Source organism: Centroberyx gerrardi, chromosome 9 (assembly GCF_048128805.1).
Source record: "Centroberyx gerrardi isolate f3 chromosome 9, fCenGer3.hap1.cur.20231027, whole genome shotgun sequence".
Lineage (NCBI taxonomy): Eukaryota > Metazoa > Chordata > Actinopteri > Beryciformes > Berycidae > Centroberyx > Centroberyx gerrardi.
In genome coordinates this window covers 21,783,262-21,802,809 of record NC_136005.1, presented here as the reverse complement: position 1 = coordinate 21,802,809, position 19,548 = coordinate 21,783,262, and the positions used below count along the sequence as shown (strand labels likewise).

At 43.4% G+C, this 19,548-nt stretch overlaps 1 protein-coding gene across 2 annotated transcripts in view; it reads left to right on the top strand.

Moving 5' to 3' along the window:
- Positions 1-19,548, top strand: part of mast2 (microtubule associated serine/threonine kinase 2) — a 165,979-nt gene that overhangs the window by 109,217 nt on the left and 37,214 nt on the right. For both annotated transcript variants that reach the window (XM_071913467.2, XM_071913466.2), the window contains exons 5-6: positions 9,410-9,501; positions 19,151-19,226. In XM_071913467.2, the coding sequence (XP_071769568.2) occupies positions 9,410-9,501; positions 19,151-19,226 (168 nt within the window). The remainder of the gene's footprint in view (positions 1-9,409; positions 9,502-19,150; positions 19,227-19,548) is intronic.

Here is a 19,548-nt window from a genome sequence, read left to right as displayed (position 1 = left end):
TAGCTGCTGGTCTCTCCTGCCCGTCTCTATAGCTAGCTGCTGGTCTCTCCTGCCCGTCTCTATAGCTAGCTGCTGGTCTCTCCTGCCCGTCTCTATAGCTAGCTGCTGGTCTCTCCTGCCCGTCTCTACAGCTAGCTGCTGGTCTCTCCTGCCCGTCTCTATAGCTAGCTGTTGGTCTCTCCTGCCCGTCTCTACAGCTAGCTGCTGGTCTCTCCTGCCCGTCTCTATAGCTAGCTGCTGGTCACTGAGTCTGTACATCGTCAGCAGCTTCCTCTGTCTAGGCTGTTTGATTCTGATCAGATACTGGGCCAAATTGTAATTTGTTTTAAGGTTTTGGAAGCATTTAGTTTTGTTTATAAGTTTGATTTATTTTTGCCAATAGTGATAATATTCTTCAATGGTGGTTGTGTGGTTAGGTTTAGTTGGTGTTTTTTGGTCAGGTATTCCAAGGGGTCTCTCTCTGGGTGTCTCCTCCAGTGTGTCAGTGCGGTATTGTGGGGATACTCTGGGCCACTGTGTGCCAGGTGGCTCCAGAACTTAGCTGCTCTTTTCTCTATATGTACTAGCAGAGGGAATCTCCCCAGCTCTGCTCTACAAGCCAAGTTTGGACTCTTTCTGTGCCACCTAATATGTTTTTGCAGAATTCCAAATGCAGAATTTCAGTCGGGCTTTTGTCCCAGGCTTCATGGTTGCATTTGAAATGAGGGCCCCAGATTTCACCACCATATAGTGCTATTGGTTTAATAACTGAATCAAAAATTTTCAACCAGATTTTTATAGGAGGATTAAATCTATACAGTGATTTTCTTATTGTATAATATGCTCTGCGTGCCTTGTCTGCCAAGTTTCTGATTGCTAAATCAAACTTCTCAGATGAAGTGATTGTCAGGCCCAGATAATTGTAGCTGGTTACATGATTGAGAGTTGTTCCACCCAGTTTGAATTGGTATTTATTTTCCTGAGAACTTGATTTTTTTTCTGAAAGATTGATGGATAGAGCCCAGTTCCTACAGTGGTTCTCCAGAAGGGTCAGGCTGTGATGCAGTCCTTGTTGGTGTGGAGAGAGGATCAGCAGATCGTCTGCATACAGGAGACATTTCATTTCTCTGCCCTGCAGCATTACTCCAGGAGACGTTGACTGCTCTAGAGTTCTAGCTAATTCATTGATATAGATATTAAATAATGCTGGGCTAAGATTGCAACCTTGTCATACTCCCCTAGCTTGTTTGAAGTGTTGTGTTCTCTTTTCGTTAACTTTGACACAACATTTGTTTTCGTTATACATCTCCTTAATGATGTCGTAGACCTTTCCCCCGACTCCACTCTGAAGCAGTTTCAGGAAAAGGCCGTCATGCCACACAGAGTCAAAGGCTTTCTTAAAGTCAGTGAAGCAGCCAAATATTTTGCCTTTGTTGGTTTGATGGACATGATTTTGGATTAATGTGTGGAGTGTATAAACATGATCGGTTGTTCTGTGCTTGGGGAGGAATCCAATTTGACAATTTGACAGAATTTTGTTTTCTTTTAGGTGGGTATGTATTCTGGCATTGATAATGCTGCAGAACAACTTCCCAAGGTTGCTGCTTACTGTGATTCCTCTGTAGTTATCTGGGTTGAATTTGTCTCCACTTTTAAAGATTAGAGTTACATGTCCTTCATTCCACGTCTCAGGAAAATGTCCAGCTTTCAGTACCAAGTTAAACAACTTCAAGATAACCTGTTTCAGCTTGAGATCGCTGTGTTTGAGCATCTCATTGTGTATATTGTCTGGCCCACATGCCTTTTTATTTTTAAGTGTTTTTAATTTTTCATTCAGTTCAAAGAGTGTTATAGGGATGTCCAGTTTGTTTTGCTGATCTTTTGTTGATTCTAAATCTTTTAATTTGTCAATCAGCGATCTTTGGAAAGGGTTCAGTTCACTTTCTTGGCTCTTATACAAATTTTCAAAATGTTGTTTCCAAATTCCTCTCTCTCTGTCTCTCTCTGTCTCTCTCTCTCTCTCTCTCTCTCTCTCTCTCTCTCTCCCTCTCTCTCCCTCTCTCTTTCTCCTCTTTACACTCCATATTCAAGTCGTTAAGTGCTCCACTCAGAAATGGAGAGAGGGGGGCAGAAGAAAAGAGAAGCAAGAGAGATGGAGGGGGCACTGCTGAGCAGGAGAGTGGGGGATTGAGAGGGAGGGGAGAGAGAACCAGTAGAGAGGGAGGGAGGGAGGGAGGGAGGCAGGAGAGGTTAGCTCACACACCAACAGTTCTCACACTACAGCACTAGCCAGTGTGACAGGTGGAAGCCAGCATCTGTTTGCTAACGCTCGCCACGTCCTCTCTTCTCCTCTCTTCTCCTCTCTTCTCCTCTCCTCTCCTCCTCTTCCGTGAATCTGCATGCGTGCCGCTGCGTGCATCCATGTAATAGCTATGATAGTGCATCTGTGTTAGCTTTAGCATGTCTGACTCCTTCTGGACTGTGCTCTCCAATTTCTCGCTGCCTGAGAGAAGCATGCTGCGGCGCTCCAAGAGGTAGACACTCGCTTTATCTCTCTCACTGTCTTCTTTTCTATCCATCCCCCTTTTATTTTCCTCCATTTCTTTTCATCTTTGGCAGCCTGCCGTTGCCGCTCCTCTGCGCTCCCTCGTTTCGTTTTTTTTTTTTTTTACTCCATTTCTCCTCGCTACCTGTTTGTTTTGCTGCATTTACCCATCTCCACAATCATCCCTCTTTTTCATTTTCTACCCCCATCCCTCTATTTTCTGCCCCTCCATCCTCGGTCTCCTCCTCTTCCTCCTCCCCTCTCCTCTTCCCCTGCATGCCTTGGATGCTCAGCAGGAGTTGCTCTAACATGAAGGTCAGCTAACTAGATTTGCCAAATGTCTTGTGGTGGATAAATGGGACACTCTGTGTTAATGTGTGTGTGTGTGTGTGTGTGTGTGTGTTGTTTGGAGTGGGGGATACCATGACATGCAATACTCCTGGCATGTATCCTAGAAGTGTGGTGTGTGTTCCTTTTAATTCAATTTCAGATATCTGCGTACGGTTTACGCATTTGTGATGCGAGTCCAATTTGTCAGGCATGATCTGACGACATTGTATATGTGGCTGTGCGTAGTCATTTCTTTTTCTCCTCTCTGTGTCTTTCCCTTAGTCTCCCTCTCTCCTTTCTATCTCTTTGTCTGTCTCTCTCTCTCTCTTGGTCTGTCAAAGCCAGAAGTGGCTGCTCCAACAGGAGAGAGAGAGAGAGAGAGAGACAGAGCTGTACTTATCAGTTTGAAGCAGCAATTTTCTCCCTCCCGCGTAATAACAGTGGTTGCTGCCACACACACACACACACACACACACACACACACACACAAACACTTGGATACATGTAGACACACACATAAAGACAGACATTTTCTTCTCTCCCCCTTGTCACTGCCTCCTGTTGTGTGTATTTGTCTCGGCAGTATTTTTAGAGGGAGAGAGAGACGGAGGGAAGTGACTCTTGCATAGCAACAGGGTCTGGCAGTTTTTGGATTGGCATGCATCTCGCCCACAGTTTGTATTGTGCTGTGATTTGTGACAGTACTGATACATCATTTGCACACGGAGAGGGATTTGAATGGTTGAAAGGAAATGGCGTCCTCCTTGTTAGCACCAATTATGACATGCATAAAATATACTGTATATAGCAATGCTTTACATTCCTGTGTCATACCTTCCACTACTTCTCAAACTTGTCTGCATCTAATTCAAATGCGGCTGCCATCAGTAAGACCTAGGTCATGTCATGTACTTATATACATACATATACTTGTTTGCTGTCAAATTATCTTTTGAATTGTTTCTCCTATACAATATATCCTAGATTTTGGGAACCATAAACATAGACTTTCTGCTGTTGTGGTGAGAATCTTCGACATTAGTGAGTGACACACTGTGCTATTTTGCATCCCCAACTGCATTAATCAAGATGCTTACTGGGAAGGACACAAAATGGCCAAATTTGAATTTGTTTTTGCCTAATTAGCAACAGAAAAATCCATCTTTAGAAAAATCTGTAATATGTATTTTCTCAAAAACAGACAAATAGGAGCATCCCTAGTCGTTTGGAGTGTGTCCTAAAGGGCTTGACTGCTGTGGCTACTTAGACCAACTCTCTACCTGTAGGTGTTTTTAACGAGAGCAGGAGACACAAGTGGATAAAGGGAAGAACACACACTCACACACATGCGCACACTCCTGTGGGCCGACAGACACATTGATTTCCTGTGGTGGCTATAACCCTCAGACCAACGTTATTGAGTGGACTGTGGGAAATGAGTTTAGCAGTAGATCTTATCCACATATACTCACCTCTTCCTAGTGTGTGTGCATGTCTCAATCTGCTGTGTGTGTGTGTGTGTGTGCGTGCGCGCGCTAGATGATTTAGTTTGACGCCCACACAGCTGTTTGCTCATTGCTAGTTTCCTTTATCTCGCCTGTCAGCTCTGTCGCAGCAGAGTATGTCTACCTGTGTGTGTGTGTGTGTGTGTGTGTGTGTGTGTGTTGTGAGTTTTACAATTGCAAAGTAATTGCACTCTGAGGCTGCTGTATGTGCTGTTGCTCATATTGCAGCTTATACACAAACACACACACACAAGTGCAAACACTTTTAGATAATATTCTAGATAGAAAAATATGTGGAAACCAACACACCAAAGAAGATGAAAGAAAAGCTCACTCCTTATGGTGACAGGTAAAAAGCCTATAATTGATTAGGTGCTCGGGAGAATCACCTCTATAACAGCTGGGCTCTGTGTGTTCATTAGTTTGTTTGTTTGTTTGTTTGTGTATAATGCTTTTTGCAGTGTGTGGTGCTTTGAGGAATTACAGTATGCACTGTTTAGGTGGCTGAGAGCCCTAAGAGCCTTGCATGAGGGGAATCAAGTGTGTTCTCATACACCAGGCAGTGTGGCAGAAGTCAAACTAATATCAACCAACTGGAGGCTGGTGTGCTGTACAGTAGCTAAGTGATTCTCGAACTGAAAACAGAATTTCCTTTAGGGGATTAATGAAGTATGGCATTCATTTATTCATCGTATATCATACTATGATGTATTTAGCCTGGATTTGGGTTTTTTGTTTTTTCAGCAATTTAGTTATTTCGGATACATCACTCTTATTAATTTCCACTGGACTATTATGCTAAGAGAAAGTCCATTTTAAGCTCTATCACTGACTGATAAACAATCAATATAAGGTTTAGTCTGTAGTGAAATGGTTAGAATCAGGCTCCCCACTGGGCTGAGATGCTTGTGTGTTTGTGTGTGTGTGTGTGTGTGTGTGTGTGTGTGTTTGTGTGTGTGTGCTTGCACCACTGTACAAAAGAGGCTAGTGGAAAAAGAGCAATCTGCTTCAAAGCTGTCACATCCTTGCCCAGACAGACAGAAGGGTGGCGGGTAGAGGGAGGAAATGAAAAGACAGCCTCCACACTTAACTGCTCCAACACACCCAGAGGTTGAGTTTGCGGGCTTTTTCCACTTTGCTGTTAGCCCTGAACCCAGAGCAGAGTGGTGTGCGTAATGACTCTAGCCGAGGCTTGTTACAGAGGGAGGAAATTGCAGATGGAAGAGGAGGCTGTGATGTAGAGGACTGCATTGGGATTGGGAATCCCGCGGGTCCCGCAGGACCGGGAGGGGGGCGGGAGCGGGATTAAGAAAACAGTCCCGCGCAGGGCTCTACTGTGATGAGACCGCTAGGTGCGCTTTGATTACGTCTCCGTCTGGAGACTGGTAAGTGTTTGTGTGTGTGAGACTGAATGTGTGTACTTATGCTTTCATGTGTTGCTTTAGTGTTCTGCGTGTGTGTGTGCACGTGCGAATGCGTTAGCTCACACCTTCATGCGTGTACAAATGCACAGTCACACAGGATATAGCCTCCCAGTTAATAGGTATTCAACGGACTCACACACACACGCACACACACACACACACACACACACACATCTCTCTCCAGCCCTCTGATTCGCAGTGCTTGCAGGTGTCGGTAGGCTAACAGCGTGTGTGTGCTCTGTTAATTGGCCCATCACATCTGCTGGCTGTAATTATGCAGTTGTGGTTCTGACAGGCCAAACCCTGGGCAATCACATTACATTGTTTGGCTGAAGCAATTAGGACTGGAATCGCTACCAGGATCAAATTATCAAACTGACATCTCTATTTCATGTCGGTCCCGTTGGAATTCTTCCTCTCTGCTGTGTGTGTGTGTGTGTGTGTGTGTGCTGAGCGAGTTAGTGTTAGGTTTTTTTTAGGTGTGTCTTCTGTTTGATCTATGGCAGGCTTGTGCGTAATTTACATACACGTGACTAACAATTACTGCATGTAATGTAGATATGGCATGCAGTGTGAGTGTGTGTGAGTGTGATGAGTAACCCAAGTCTCCCACCATCTGTTGAGATGTGCAGTATCAGCAGTATCCGCTTAGTATGTGGCCTTACATATACACACACACACACATACATACACACACCTGTTTGAAGAATGAGCTGCCAGGCTAGATATTAGTGATATGTATTCAGTGAATTTCCTAATCTTTATGTGGAGCACACACACATACAGACGCACGCACGCACAAACGCACGTGCACACACACACACACACACACACACACACAGCAAATTAGTGCTATTTGCCATTTTCCCATTTTTTTGGAGAGCTGTCAGAGCGGTCTGCCCTTTCTCTGAACTCTTGAACCAGCTGGCAGAGGCCCAGGACATCTAAAGACACACACACACACACACACACACGCAAAGAGCCCTGGCTCAGGTGAGGAGCAGCACATAATGGAATCTCAGAGCGTCTCAAAGACCCTCTCTAACCCTGAGAGAGAAAGAAAGGGTCCAGCAGACAGAGAGAGAGCGATAGACAATCAGACAGCGAGGGCTAGAAAAGAAAGAAAGAAAGAACAAGTGAGCAAATAGTCATTAACAGATTTATTCCTTATGAGTCAGTATGCCGCATCAGATCCTCAGGGAGGATGCTCCTGGTCCTTCCAAAGTTCAGACTAAAGATGAATGTTGAGTGGGCTTTTGTCGTCAGAGCCCTGGGACTTTGGACCGCTCTCCCTGAGGAGCTCAGGCTAGCAAAATGAGTTTTATCCTTTAAATCTCTTCATATAAATCACTTTTCATGATTGCCACTTTTATGTTCTTTTACTCTCTTGTACTCTGTTTTTATCTACCTTGATTTTATTTATTCACTTGTACTTTGCACTTTTGTACATTTTGCCTTTTTCATGCTGTAAAGCTGTAAAGCACGTTAGAACATTTGTTTTAAAAGGTGCACTGCAAATAAAGTTTATTATTGTTATTTATTATTGTACGTATCCTGTTGAGGAGAGGACAAAAGGTCCTATTCCTATTAGGCAAGATGGCGCCAAGACCCTCCAATATGGTGAGAACAGAGCCAGCCCCAGAGACTGAGCCATTCAGTTTGTGTAGGTTAATTTACAACGACTGTCGTTCACTTTGCCGCTGTTCCCTGTCTAATGAACAAAGCTCAGCGGCTGCTTTATGAACATGGCATTACATCTGATCAAATCCAAGTCATCAGATACACTCATCAGCTCTGGGATTTGGTGTGTCTAGTGGCTCTTTGTATGCTTTTGCTTGTGTGTGTATGTGCATGCGTGTGTTTGTGTGTAAGAAGGGAAGGGGGGTGCAGAGACTGTGTTGTGAGAGATGATGAGAGGGATGTTTGAGGAGCGATAAAGGAGTGATAGAGTTGAGCAAGTTGCAAGGGATGGAGTGAGTGGACAAGAGGGTTTAATGAGAAGACGGACGAGAGGAGAGGGAGTGGTAACGGTCAAAAAGGGGGACGGAACGTGGGATGAAGAAAATGTAGAGTAAAATGACCGGATAGGGAGAGTGCTTGAGACAGAATTCTCTTTAACAAATGGCTGTCTATCTGAGTGACAGAAAGAACAGGGGAGGCACGTTTTGGGTTGGCACGCCAAGCACATAAGTACTCTATAATGTCCTTTCTCTGTCACACACACACACACACACACACACACACACACACACACACACACATAAACACATCTAGCTACTATTACCTGGTAGCACTCTCTCTCTCTCTGACAAAGAGAGAATGTTGTGTGGTATTCTACTTTGCCTCTCCTGCAGGCACTTTGGATCCCCTACTGGGAGACATGTATCCATTATACAGAACTGACTGAAGGCTGTGTTGCCATATGTGTGTGTGTGTCTGTGTGTAATTTGCGCTTTTGTGTGCTTGCTGTCATCATCAAAGCAGCACCCTGTCAGTTGAGCGCGCAGAGACTGAGCACTGCAGATGAACTTCTGCTTGTCATTCTATAATCTCGCCGGCTGAAGTAGGATTTATGACCAAAATTTATGCACAATCTGTCATAGTACGTCCAAGCAAGGATGGGAATCTTACAAGTCTGATCCAGTGCAAAATTACTCCCACAAACACAGATTTGAATAGAGACTGAAGGAGAAAATATGGATCCAAGTGGTTTTCACCAGGAAATTTCCCAAAAAACCCTTTAATTCCATCCTAGGGCTCAAGCTAACATAGTGAGGCTCAGTCTAGCATATTAAAGCTCAAGGTGAACTAAAATATACTGTAAAGCTTCTGCTTGTACCAACCCATTTGGATAAATATCCATACTCCATAGACTTGATCTATTCTGATATATTCCATTCAGTTCTATGCTAATTTGTTTTTGTTTTTTTGGAAGTTGATTACCATTCCCCTCAGTTGTGTCTATTTCCCCTGTCTCGCGTGACTGCAGCTGTGATTTTGACTGTCTGGTCTTTCTGTGCCGTTACTGTCCTCTAGAGAGCGGGTGTGAAGGACACTGTGTGGAACAGCTCTCGCCTCAGTGAGCAGGACTTTGTGAAACTGTAATATCTGTGGGCAAACACTCTCACCACCAAGACATGCACGGAAGCACACACACACACGCCCGTACGTGCACATACCCACACAGTGTCTAATGTGTGTGATCAGATGTGTGTCTGATGGCCACAGTGGACGGCTACTATTATTAAAGCTTAGCTGTGCGGGTGCTCATTCTTTTTTGGAAACAGTACAAATGGATGTGTGTTACATTCATATGAGTATGACATTAAAGTGTGGTTAACTAATCTGTGTGTGACTAATTACTGTGACTGTGGTCTACCTAACCATGCAGTTCAAAGAAAAGAGGACTTGGCAACTCATTAGTATATGAGTGATAGGAAATCTATGTCTGGTTCATTGCAAAGCTCCTTGGAGTTCTAGCCTACATATTATGTAGGCCCACACAATTTATAATTAGGATGTGAACTGCATTGAATTCAAATCTGAATTCGACTTGAGGTGAATTCAGTGAAGGGAGCCAAACTGGGTTCAAAGGAAACTTAACTGACTGACGTTTCTGTCCTCAGCTGTCGGACCAGCAACAGGAAGAGTCTGATTGTGACGTCCAGCACCTCCCCAACCCTGCCGAGACCACATTCACCTCTGCATGGACACACAGGTAACACACACACACACACACACGCTCATTCACTCACGCTCTGACATTTTAGATGCTAAGAAGGAGAGTTGTTTATAAAAGAATATAAGCGTGTCTTGATACCAGAAGCTTCCTTATCTGTACTATGCATACTAATGAAAGGCCACACATGCATTTCTAGAAGTGATTTATACATTATTCTTTAGCAGCTGTGACAGTGATTGGGAAAAGAAGCAGAGAATTTCACTAACAGAAGAATTTATTATTAGATATAGATGTAATATTTGGTAGACAACCACTTTTAGTCCTGAAGTAAGTATTAGTAAGTAGTTTTCCTAATTCCATCCCTGTTGAATGAAATAACTGCAGTCTCTACAATTAGGTTAGCACCAAAGGAAACAAGCAATGATTCTGATGATATATAGACTCAATTAATAAGCAGTTTATTTGAGTGTGATCTCAGCTCTTTAGCTCCCTAGTTGATCATCTGCCTTAATCCCTTCTATGGAGAATACATTCATGTTAAGCTACTTGGCTTGCGAGATGTTGTTAGTAACTGAACCGTTGGCTAACAGCTTATGGCATTTCCCATACATAGAAGCACTTTGTACAACAATGTGATTTATTATAAACTGTCAGATTATATATTATCTTACCACTGTATTGCAGCAGTTCATGCAAACTAACCAACTAAAAACCCGGTAGTATGTTCCCCCGCTCTGTGACGTCATCTAAATTAATTTCCTTATGAAAAGACGATTGGAGTTGCGGGAAAAACTCACAGCTAAGATATGTAGATTTAAAGTGCAAATTACATTTTAACAATAACACAACTTTCAGGTAATTTCATTAATTTGATGCTGCTCAACAAAAAGCAGACTTGAGTTGTATAAAATGGTTTTACCACACTGTGAGTTTGATAATGCCCAAGTAAAGAGCAGTGAAGTGTCTCTTGACTGCCTGAGGTGGATTTGGTTCTTGATAATAACATCTGAGGAGAAGGTAGAACGGGTGATCCCTTGCCTTCATCGTTTGGTTGCATGGTACTACCTGTATGCGTCACAGAGCCGAACAAAACAGAACAGACTGGTGGGTTGACACATGGGAGTCGGGACTTTTCATTCCTATTCTCACTTATCCAGGCTTTCGTCTGTCTCAAACTGTTTTTGCAGCTGCCTTCATGTCTTTGCCAGTTGCCATTCTCTGTGTAATCACTTTCAGTTTAAGCAAGTGCCATGCCCACATACACATGCATATCATCACACACACACACACAAACACACACACACAAATATAACGCTAGCCGTGACATAAGGAAAAGTGGTTTAGATGCAGAAAGTACAGCAGGTACATTTGTTCGATGTTCTTTTCTTGCCCATCTGCCGCAGTCTGTTGAGTTACAACCAGTCTAGATGTGTTACAGGGAGCCATGCTGTTTCCTACCGGAGACTAACCACTAGAATCACACACCACAAAGCCCAATTAACAGCTCAGGCTGCACACTGAGCACAGCGCAGCAAGATATTTGTTTGTGTGTGTGTGTGTGTGTGTGTGCGCGTGTGTGCATGTGTGCACAGATCCATATATGACAGTGTAGGGTGACAACTGAGTCCAGATATGGCTCTGTGCCAAAGCAGCAGTGGGCCATCTAGTCACACACACACACACACACACACACTTTTGTTTCATAGTTGTCAAGCGTTATAATGTTTTACTAAGCTGCTTGCTGTCATTGAAGATTGTGTGCATGTGTTTGGTGTGTGTTTCTACCTACTGTGTGTGTGCGCAGGCGTGTGTGTGTGTAGTGACAGATGAAATTCAAGCTGACAGGATTTTGTCAAACATGCTGACAGCATGTAGACAGGCACACAATACCCCACATCCACCCCTCCTGCCCCCCCCCCACCTTCAAATATAAAACGAGAGCGAGAGAGGGAACGAGAAAGATGGAAATGACATGAAAAAGAGAGATATTGATTGATAGTGATGAAGACTCAAGTGGAGAGAGAGAATGAGAGGGAGAGAAAGAAATATAGATTGGAAAAACGGAATAGAAATGGAGCAGTGACAATGACTCAGAAAAGATGGCTGAACGAGAGAGAGTGAGAGAAAGAAGCGAGGATGGATATGAAAGATGGAACGATAATAGAACAGTGACAATAATACCTGACCACGAAGAAGAGTGAACGAGAGAGAGGGAAAACACGATGGAGAGAGAGAGATCTCATTAACTGTGCGCATTTGTGCTAAGCTGACAGACATTTACAGACAGCCGCACACATCTCATTTCCTCCTCAGGAAATAATAGAACTCCACAGCCTGTCAATCACAGCGCCCACACACACGCACACACACACACACACACACAAGCTGTCGGCTTCAGTGCCTCTTTGATGAAAATGCGTAGATGAGATATTATTTGCTTCTATCCTGCTCTCGCTCCATCAGTATGCTGCTGTTCACACACACACACACACACACACACACACACACAGTGTTTATTTAACAAGACAAGTTGCTAGTTGAGAGGAGTTGAAGGACAAATGCATTTATGCGCACACACACAAATTGCGAACAGTGTATGAATGCAATACTTGGCACCTCAGGAAAAGTGTGTGTGTGTTCATAGGTGTGTTTGAGTGAATGGATTTGTGGCTTCAGCTTCTAATCTCCTTCACACATCTGTCTGTAAGGAGGGTTTTAAATGGAGAGAGAGAGAGATTTAGAAAGAGCACTAAATGAGACAGTGTCAACTTGAGAGAAATATTTAGAGAAAAAGCAGATGAGAAATGGAGAGAGGTAGGAAGCAGGGCAAAGGGAGAGGGATTGAGAGAGCAGAAGAGAGACAGGAGGGTTTGAGGGAAGGAGACTAATGGAAAAAGCAAGTTATAGAGGGGGAGAAAGAAAGAGAGAGAGAGCGAGCGAGTGGGATACATGATGATGATATTGAGAAATGGAGAATGAGAAACAGGTCATATGAAAAAAGAAACACTAAGAGAGGAGGAGAAGGAGGGATCAGGTTCTGTGCAGAATCCATAATCAAACACACACACACACTCCCTCTCCATCCCTTACATCCCCTTTTCCATCCTTCCTTCCTTCTCTCCCTCCCTCCTTCCCCCTTTACTTTTATCTGTCCTTCACTCTATCCCTCTATCCATCCATCCCTCTCTTCCTCCCTCTGCCATCCTGCTCTCTCCATCTCCATCCACTAGGCTGCTGTGGCTGGTGTGTTGCCATGGTAACACACTGCTACCAGTCTAAAGGGCAGTTTATAGTGCAACGATTTATGATCGCCCGATGGACATCGCTACAAAGTCACCAACATTCCATCATCGCTCAACTTTGATTTTGGACGCTGTTGCTCATAAAAAGTATAAACACTAGAGCGATTATAGAACGCATCGCAGAGGTTCAGTCATTTGCTCTCATCTAGTTACTTTACTAAGTTAGTCTTTATTAAAAGTAACTCAGTCGAGTGCTTTCAAGTTACCCGCTTAAAAACGTAACAACTTTTATGTCTTCTGGTGATGTTCTTACTAGTAGGCTATAGAAATCATCACCGAGTACACTGCTGTTATCTACTTACCTGTTATCTACTTAACAAGCAGCTTTCATTTATTCGGGGTCTGATCATCTTTATGGTAAACTAGTATGATCACAGAGGCAGCCTTGATTAATCATGTCTGGTCTAAAAATAAACAGCGGATAGCGCTCACAACACATTGGCAAGTGCTTTCAGTTCTCAGATGTACAGGTAGCAATAATGTTCTTACCCTTTTCTTCCATCAGTTCAAAGTAATGCAAATATTCCCAGGTTGTGAAGTTTATTGTTGTGTCCATTCTGAAAGTGAGTCGGAGCCTACAGACTCCACCGCGCGTCAACCAGCTGCTGCAGTCTGCTTTTAATAACGCCATGTAACGAAATATATTTTCTTAATTGCACTAATTGAAAATGTAACCATTTGAAAGGAAAATAATAATAATACAGTTTGTAAACCAGTCTGCAGAATAGCCTAATGTACCTACATGTTGTGTAACTGCTTTTCCAATGTTATTTTTCACTCTTTCTTTTTAAATAAGTGTGTTTAAATAGGTGTGTTATAAATAAGTGTACGTTTTATTCTACAGTCTATTACAAAAGTACGGTCTTCCAGAGCTGTTGATTACCGTTTAATTTGAGCTCAGAGAATTACGTTAGGATAAGAGAGTTCCATAATGTTGTCATGACAACTGAGCCAGCGATGGGGTCAAAGTTCAATCCAATTTAAGTCTCAGCGATGGGCGCAACGATGACAGATCGCCTGTCGCTAGAAGTATAAACAACATGTCATTGCGACCGACGATAGAATATGATCATCGCCGGTGGTGACGATCATAAATCGCTGTACTATAAACTGCCCTTAACGTCTTGCCACCCTGTCCGTCCTCTTCCCAGACCCTGCCAAGGAAATGGCTTTTAAATACAGTTAATTAAATATCACTAATTAATATCGCCTTTTCACCATGTTTTGTTGCCCGTTGTTTATTTTCTCTGCGGCCCTCCTGTTGCTTCACACCACTGGTTAGTGGTAGCAGGCCAAGAAAATGCTGCTTTTTCTCCACTAAGCGACATGTAGGCTCGGATTTTCAACTAAATGGTTTTTCACATCAGGGCAAAATAGATTCCTTAGCCTTAAGCCAAGCTTGATATTGCCTCCATGGAAACCTTTAATATAAGTGAAACCTTCATCTAGATTAAGCCAAGGCTGTGATATCTCGCTATTGGCTGGTACTCAACTGATTAACAGGCACCACTGGAGGCTGTTAGCCCATTCCTTCATTCCTTCATAGATGATTACCCTATCTCCCTCTCTCCCTCCATCCCTCCCTCTCTCTCTTTCTCCCTCCCCAGCTCTCCAAGGAGTCTAATCAGTTTCATCATGGTTTCAATCTCCAACCGTTCGTCCAGCCACTTACTGCTAATCAAATGGAGATTTCTCTAATTCTAATCTTAAGCAGCAGATGAGGACTAATCCTCTCTAAAATGGACTTTTATTAAAATGTTAAAAGTCTGCATGAATCTCTCTCGTTTACTCTGCTTCATTCCTCGCCCCCCTCGTCTCTTTCTCTTCCCCTCTCCCTTCTTCTTGTCCTCCACCGTTATTGCCCTCTTTAGACCTTCCTCCTTTGTCCTTTCCCTTCTTCTCTGACAGCATTATTGCCCTCTTTGGACCTTCTTCCTCCATTTTTTTCTGTCCCTTCTTCTTCTCTGACAGCATTATTGCCCTCTTTGGACCTTCTTCGTCCTTTTTTCTGCCCCCTCTTCTTCTTCGTCATCTTCTCTGTCTCTTCCCCTCTCTCTACCTTGTTGCCACCGTTCCTATCTTCTTTGAGCGGCCTGTCTCTCTTTTGGCTGAGAGCGAGCGGTTATTTGTTAAAGGTCAGCTTGGTAAGATTGGCAGTTCTGTGTGCCCCGACTTCTGATTAAAGCAGACTCTGTGGAACTAGCTGCTGGCCATCTTTGTGGCTGTAATGATGGACAGTGATGCAGAGAGAAATATAGCAGGGATTTGGGATCTTATTCATTTTATTGTCATACCTCCCATGGAAATGCAAGTTTTTTTCTGCTTTCCCCCCCAATTATATCCTGTGTTGTGTTATCCCAACAGCATTCTCCCCAGAGAGACAGAGGGAGAAAGAGAAGAGAGAGACAGCGAAATAGCTAATGCATTTGCATGTATGTCGTTGTGCCTGTATATTTATGTCTTCGCCTAAGTAGGTCACTGTCACCGCAGTGTTTGTCTGCAGTACCTCTAAAAATGTGACAGCGTAGCAGCTTCCACACCTATTGTAATGAGATTGCCTAACAGTTATACTCATCTTTAATTTACATTTCACTTGGCTTCACAATTCAGTCTCACAATACAATCCCTGGAGTCGTTTTGTTTTTTTTATGTGACAGAAAATGGAAAGCATTATTCAAATGGATTTCAACAGTGATTTGTGATTTGTTCTCCCCCCGTAACCAATAACCAGAGCATCTTAGCCGTTGAACAACCAGAAGTCACGCTGTACCCTCGTGGGCTCGCCTCGCCCGTTGCTCCTGGGGGATCAGAGGAGAATTTCACTCCGGCTGCCCTCTGAACAAAACCCAGCAAATTTCCCTGGAAATTTCCATTGCACATCTCTGTTGTCAATCAGCGACCATTCAAATCAGGATTCAGGCTATTTCTCCTTCCCATCACTCCTGCTGTAGCAGCTCAGTGGAGTCCTGGAATGATTCTATGGGATGGTGGTCTTGATCCACCCAGCATAAGAAAAAATTCAGAGGGCTTTGCTACAGAAGCACTTCAGGCACTAGTTCCAGGCTTTAACAGGTGCACCACCTTTTGAACTCCCTCTGTCAGCTCCACTACTGCAGGCTAAATAACTCCTCTGAGGGAAGACCATAGACTTTATTGAACTCGTAACTCTCTTAAAGTCCCAATGAAACAGCATTTTGAGAGCATCCTTGCTTCCTTAATTTAATGTATTTTCTGTTGAAACAGGATATTGGGGCGGCACATAATGCAGGGAGGGATCATTTTAAAATGTAAACCAATAGGATATCAATTTGGAAGAGAAAGGCAGTTTTATTTTATTTTATTTGCACCTACTGGTACAGCATGAGGTAACCATTAAAGATGCGCTGTTTTCCAGGAAGTAAATATAATGGGAGTTTGATATAAAAATACAAGATGAAAAGGTAATGTTTAATGTCATTGTGACTAAAAAGTTACTAGGCAAGCTATGCATAGCAGTGACTCGGTGCAGTCGATGCAAGAGGAGGGAGGCTTGGACACAAGCGCACATAAACACTTGAGCCTACAGTAGGAATGATAAACCGCAGTGTTCTATTGTTGTCCACAGAGTATTTCTACTGGGGCAGTTAGGGCTTCAGCTCCTCACCCAAAGGCCCTTTAGCAGTCGTCACTGGGGAAGGGGAGAGCATTTCTCATTAAATTCCCTCTTCCAGATTTTGCCAGCCTGTTTGGGGATTTGCACCAGTGACCATCCAGTCATGGACTTGCTTCTCTGGCTGTCAAGTGACACGGAAGAAATCCCATAGGTCTCGCTAACATTTAACATTTAGCTCATGTCACACACCAGGGACTGCAGCGTCACATTACCATGCAATATGTCTCAGCCTCGCTTTTAGCCCTGACACACTTATAAATACACAAACACACTACTTTACGCTTCGCTGCAGTGCATGATTTTTCTTCACAATGAGAGATGGATTCTTCTGTCGGTGAACAAGCCTCTATTTGACTAATGGCATACACACACACACACACACACACACGCATGGGCACCCGCACACACGGTTTTCAGTGTTGTAGCTGTAAAGTGTGACAAAGTGGTGTGAACTCATTCCCTCAGCGCTTGGTAATAGCTCCAATGAGATATCTCTGCCATTTAAACATAACTCTGTAACATCCACTCACACACACGCAAACATCATGCGTGCACACAGACACACACAGTCACACACATGTAACAGAAGGTTCACACACATGCGATGGATGGATGGATGATTCTAACAAGCTTCTGTTTGACAAATAGTACGCACGTGTTCACTCATGTATGTGCACACACATACGACCTGCGCTCCCTGTTCCACTCCAGCTACAGACAGACAGAGAGAGAGAGAGAGAGAGAGAGAGATCTTTTCCTGTCTGACAGAAAGCAAATGCTCATATTAATATTTGAGACTCTGCTCTGTCCAGACGTGCTGCTGAGGAAAATGCATAATTGATGTGGAAATGTCTGACTACTTAATCTCTCCCTCTCCTCCAGCCCATGCAGTACTGCAGCACCCCACATTTCTGGGGCCGCCGACCTTTTCTCACCCATCCATCTGTGTGTGTGTGTGTGTGTGACTGTGTGTGTGTGTGTGTGTGTGTGAGTGTGTGTGTGTGTCTGTGTGTTTGAAGTACATTTGCACCCCTTCACCCATACCCTTTCTCTCCACTGAATTATTAGTTACAGACTGGCAGTCACAGCGCTGCATTCCCCTCTACGATAAATGGAATGGCCTTGAATATTCGTATCCAATATGATGTAGGGCCTACACTCATTCAATATGCTTATTAAATAAACCTCATGTTTATCTGAAATAGGATCATCTATTTTCTTAGAGTACTAGCAGTGTCAGCTCCATAGTGGAATATTCAGTCTGTGCTGCAGACTGTTTATGTAGATGAAAATACTTACTCTCTGTGTTGGGTTAACACGTTTGGATATCATTTTGATACAAAGTCAATGTCTGTGCTCAGTGCTGATTCATCTTAGAATTGCGGCATGAGTTAGAGTTGATTTGTGCATTTTCAGAAACTTTTTCTTTCTCTCTGTCTCTATCTCTCTCTCACACATACACACTCAATTCTTCTCCCTCTCACCCACTCGCCCTTTTTTTCCCCATTCTCTGATGTTTCCTTTTGAATGCTGGGCCTATTTTGTCTGTGTTTCATTTGTCATTCTCTCCCTCTACAGTTGTCTAGTAGGGGATGTAAACAGTGTTTCTCCTCCTCTATCTGTGCCCACTCCTCTTCTGCTTTGGACGGAGCAGACCGATTAGTCAGCCCTCTTATCTGTCTGTCTACCCCCTCCTTTCCTCTCAACTCCCATTCAGTTAATGAGATCACTCCATCAAACTCAAATTCTCTATGTCCATCTCTCTCCTTCGCTCTCCCACTCCTCTTTCTGTCTTTCCCTATTTCATTTGTCCTCATCTCTTGAGATTCTTCCCCTCCCTCACTAAATTTTCCACAAAGATTCTCTTTCTCTTATTCTGTCTCTCTTTCTCTGCACCTTGCTCTCTCTTCTAAGATGCCTCTCTTGTTGAGTGTTGGATGGAGATGGAAAATGAGTGGAGGCGTGATGGAGGGATGGGTTTACACTCAAGAAGATGGGGGGAGGATGAAGGAACATGCATGCACATACTAAACATTACGCACATACTAAACACTACACACATACTGCATTCATACACGCACGCATTTCTTTTTTTAACATATGTCACCAGACTTGGGTAGGTTTGGTTTTATACAGCTGAAACAAGCAGTGAGAGAGAAGCCTTTTGCACTTCAAAGCGTTTCAACTTAGGTTCAGTCTGTTTTTGTTTTGCAGCTTTTCAACCGTGTTGGTTCATGGTTAGGTGTTCAATTCCCACTGGGACAACTAATGCTTAAAATGCATGATTTCTCAGTATTGTGAAGCACTTTTGTATAAGGAAACCTCCACTTGGCAGTTCAGCAACAGACCAGTCTGTGCAACAGCCTACCACACTTGTTTCTAATTAATTACAGTAGAGTTTCAGCTTTTATTGTTGTGAGGAGGGGAGAGTGTTAGTCATTCACTTTCCCCACCCAGATTTTCCCAGATGATCAGGGGATTTGAACCACCGAACATCCGGTCACAAGCTCGCTTCTCTGGCATATTGACTGGCCCCGCCATATTGGCATAGTAGTACTAATAGATCACAATATGTCTAAATCTCTCATGTTGTCAGCTGCAGCCTTTATTTGCTGAGGTAAATAAATTGAGACAGAGATGAGAGCTGCCTGTTATCTGTCCAGCAGTGTCCCTGTATAGTGCTGCTACCCATTAATCTCCTTTTTCCTCTCCTTCCTTCCCTCTCTCTCAGGTACCAGCCCATTGGACAGCCCTCGCAACTTCTCCCCCAACACAGCTGCACACTTCTCCTTTGTTCCTGCGCGCAGGTGAGACACACACACACACACTTGTACTTGAGGGTCGCACTGGGGGAAAAAAAAAACAGAGTTAAAAAAGTTGCATCTAATATAGTTCAAATATTTGATACCAGTATTGGAATTAATCAGTAAATATAATTTCTGTTTGCAAAGAGTTGTCCTAGCACTCAAATCTTGTGCTGAATTGGTGAAGGAACATGTAATGCACATTAAAAAAACAATGTGCCAGCCTCAGTCTCCCAGTAACTTGGATTACAAGTGGTGCAACCCATTGCACCCGTTTTGTTTCCAAGTTGTTATGCTGTTTCAATTCAAAACAAAGGATTATATT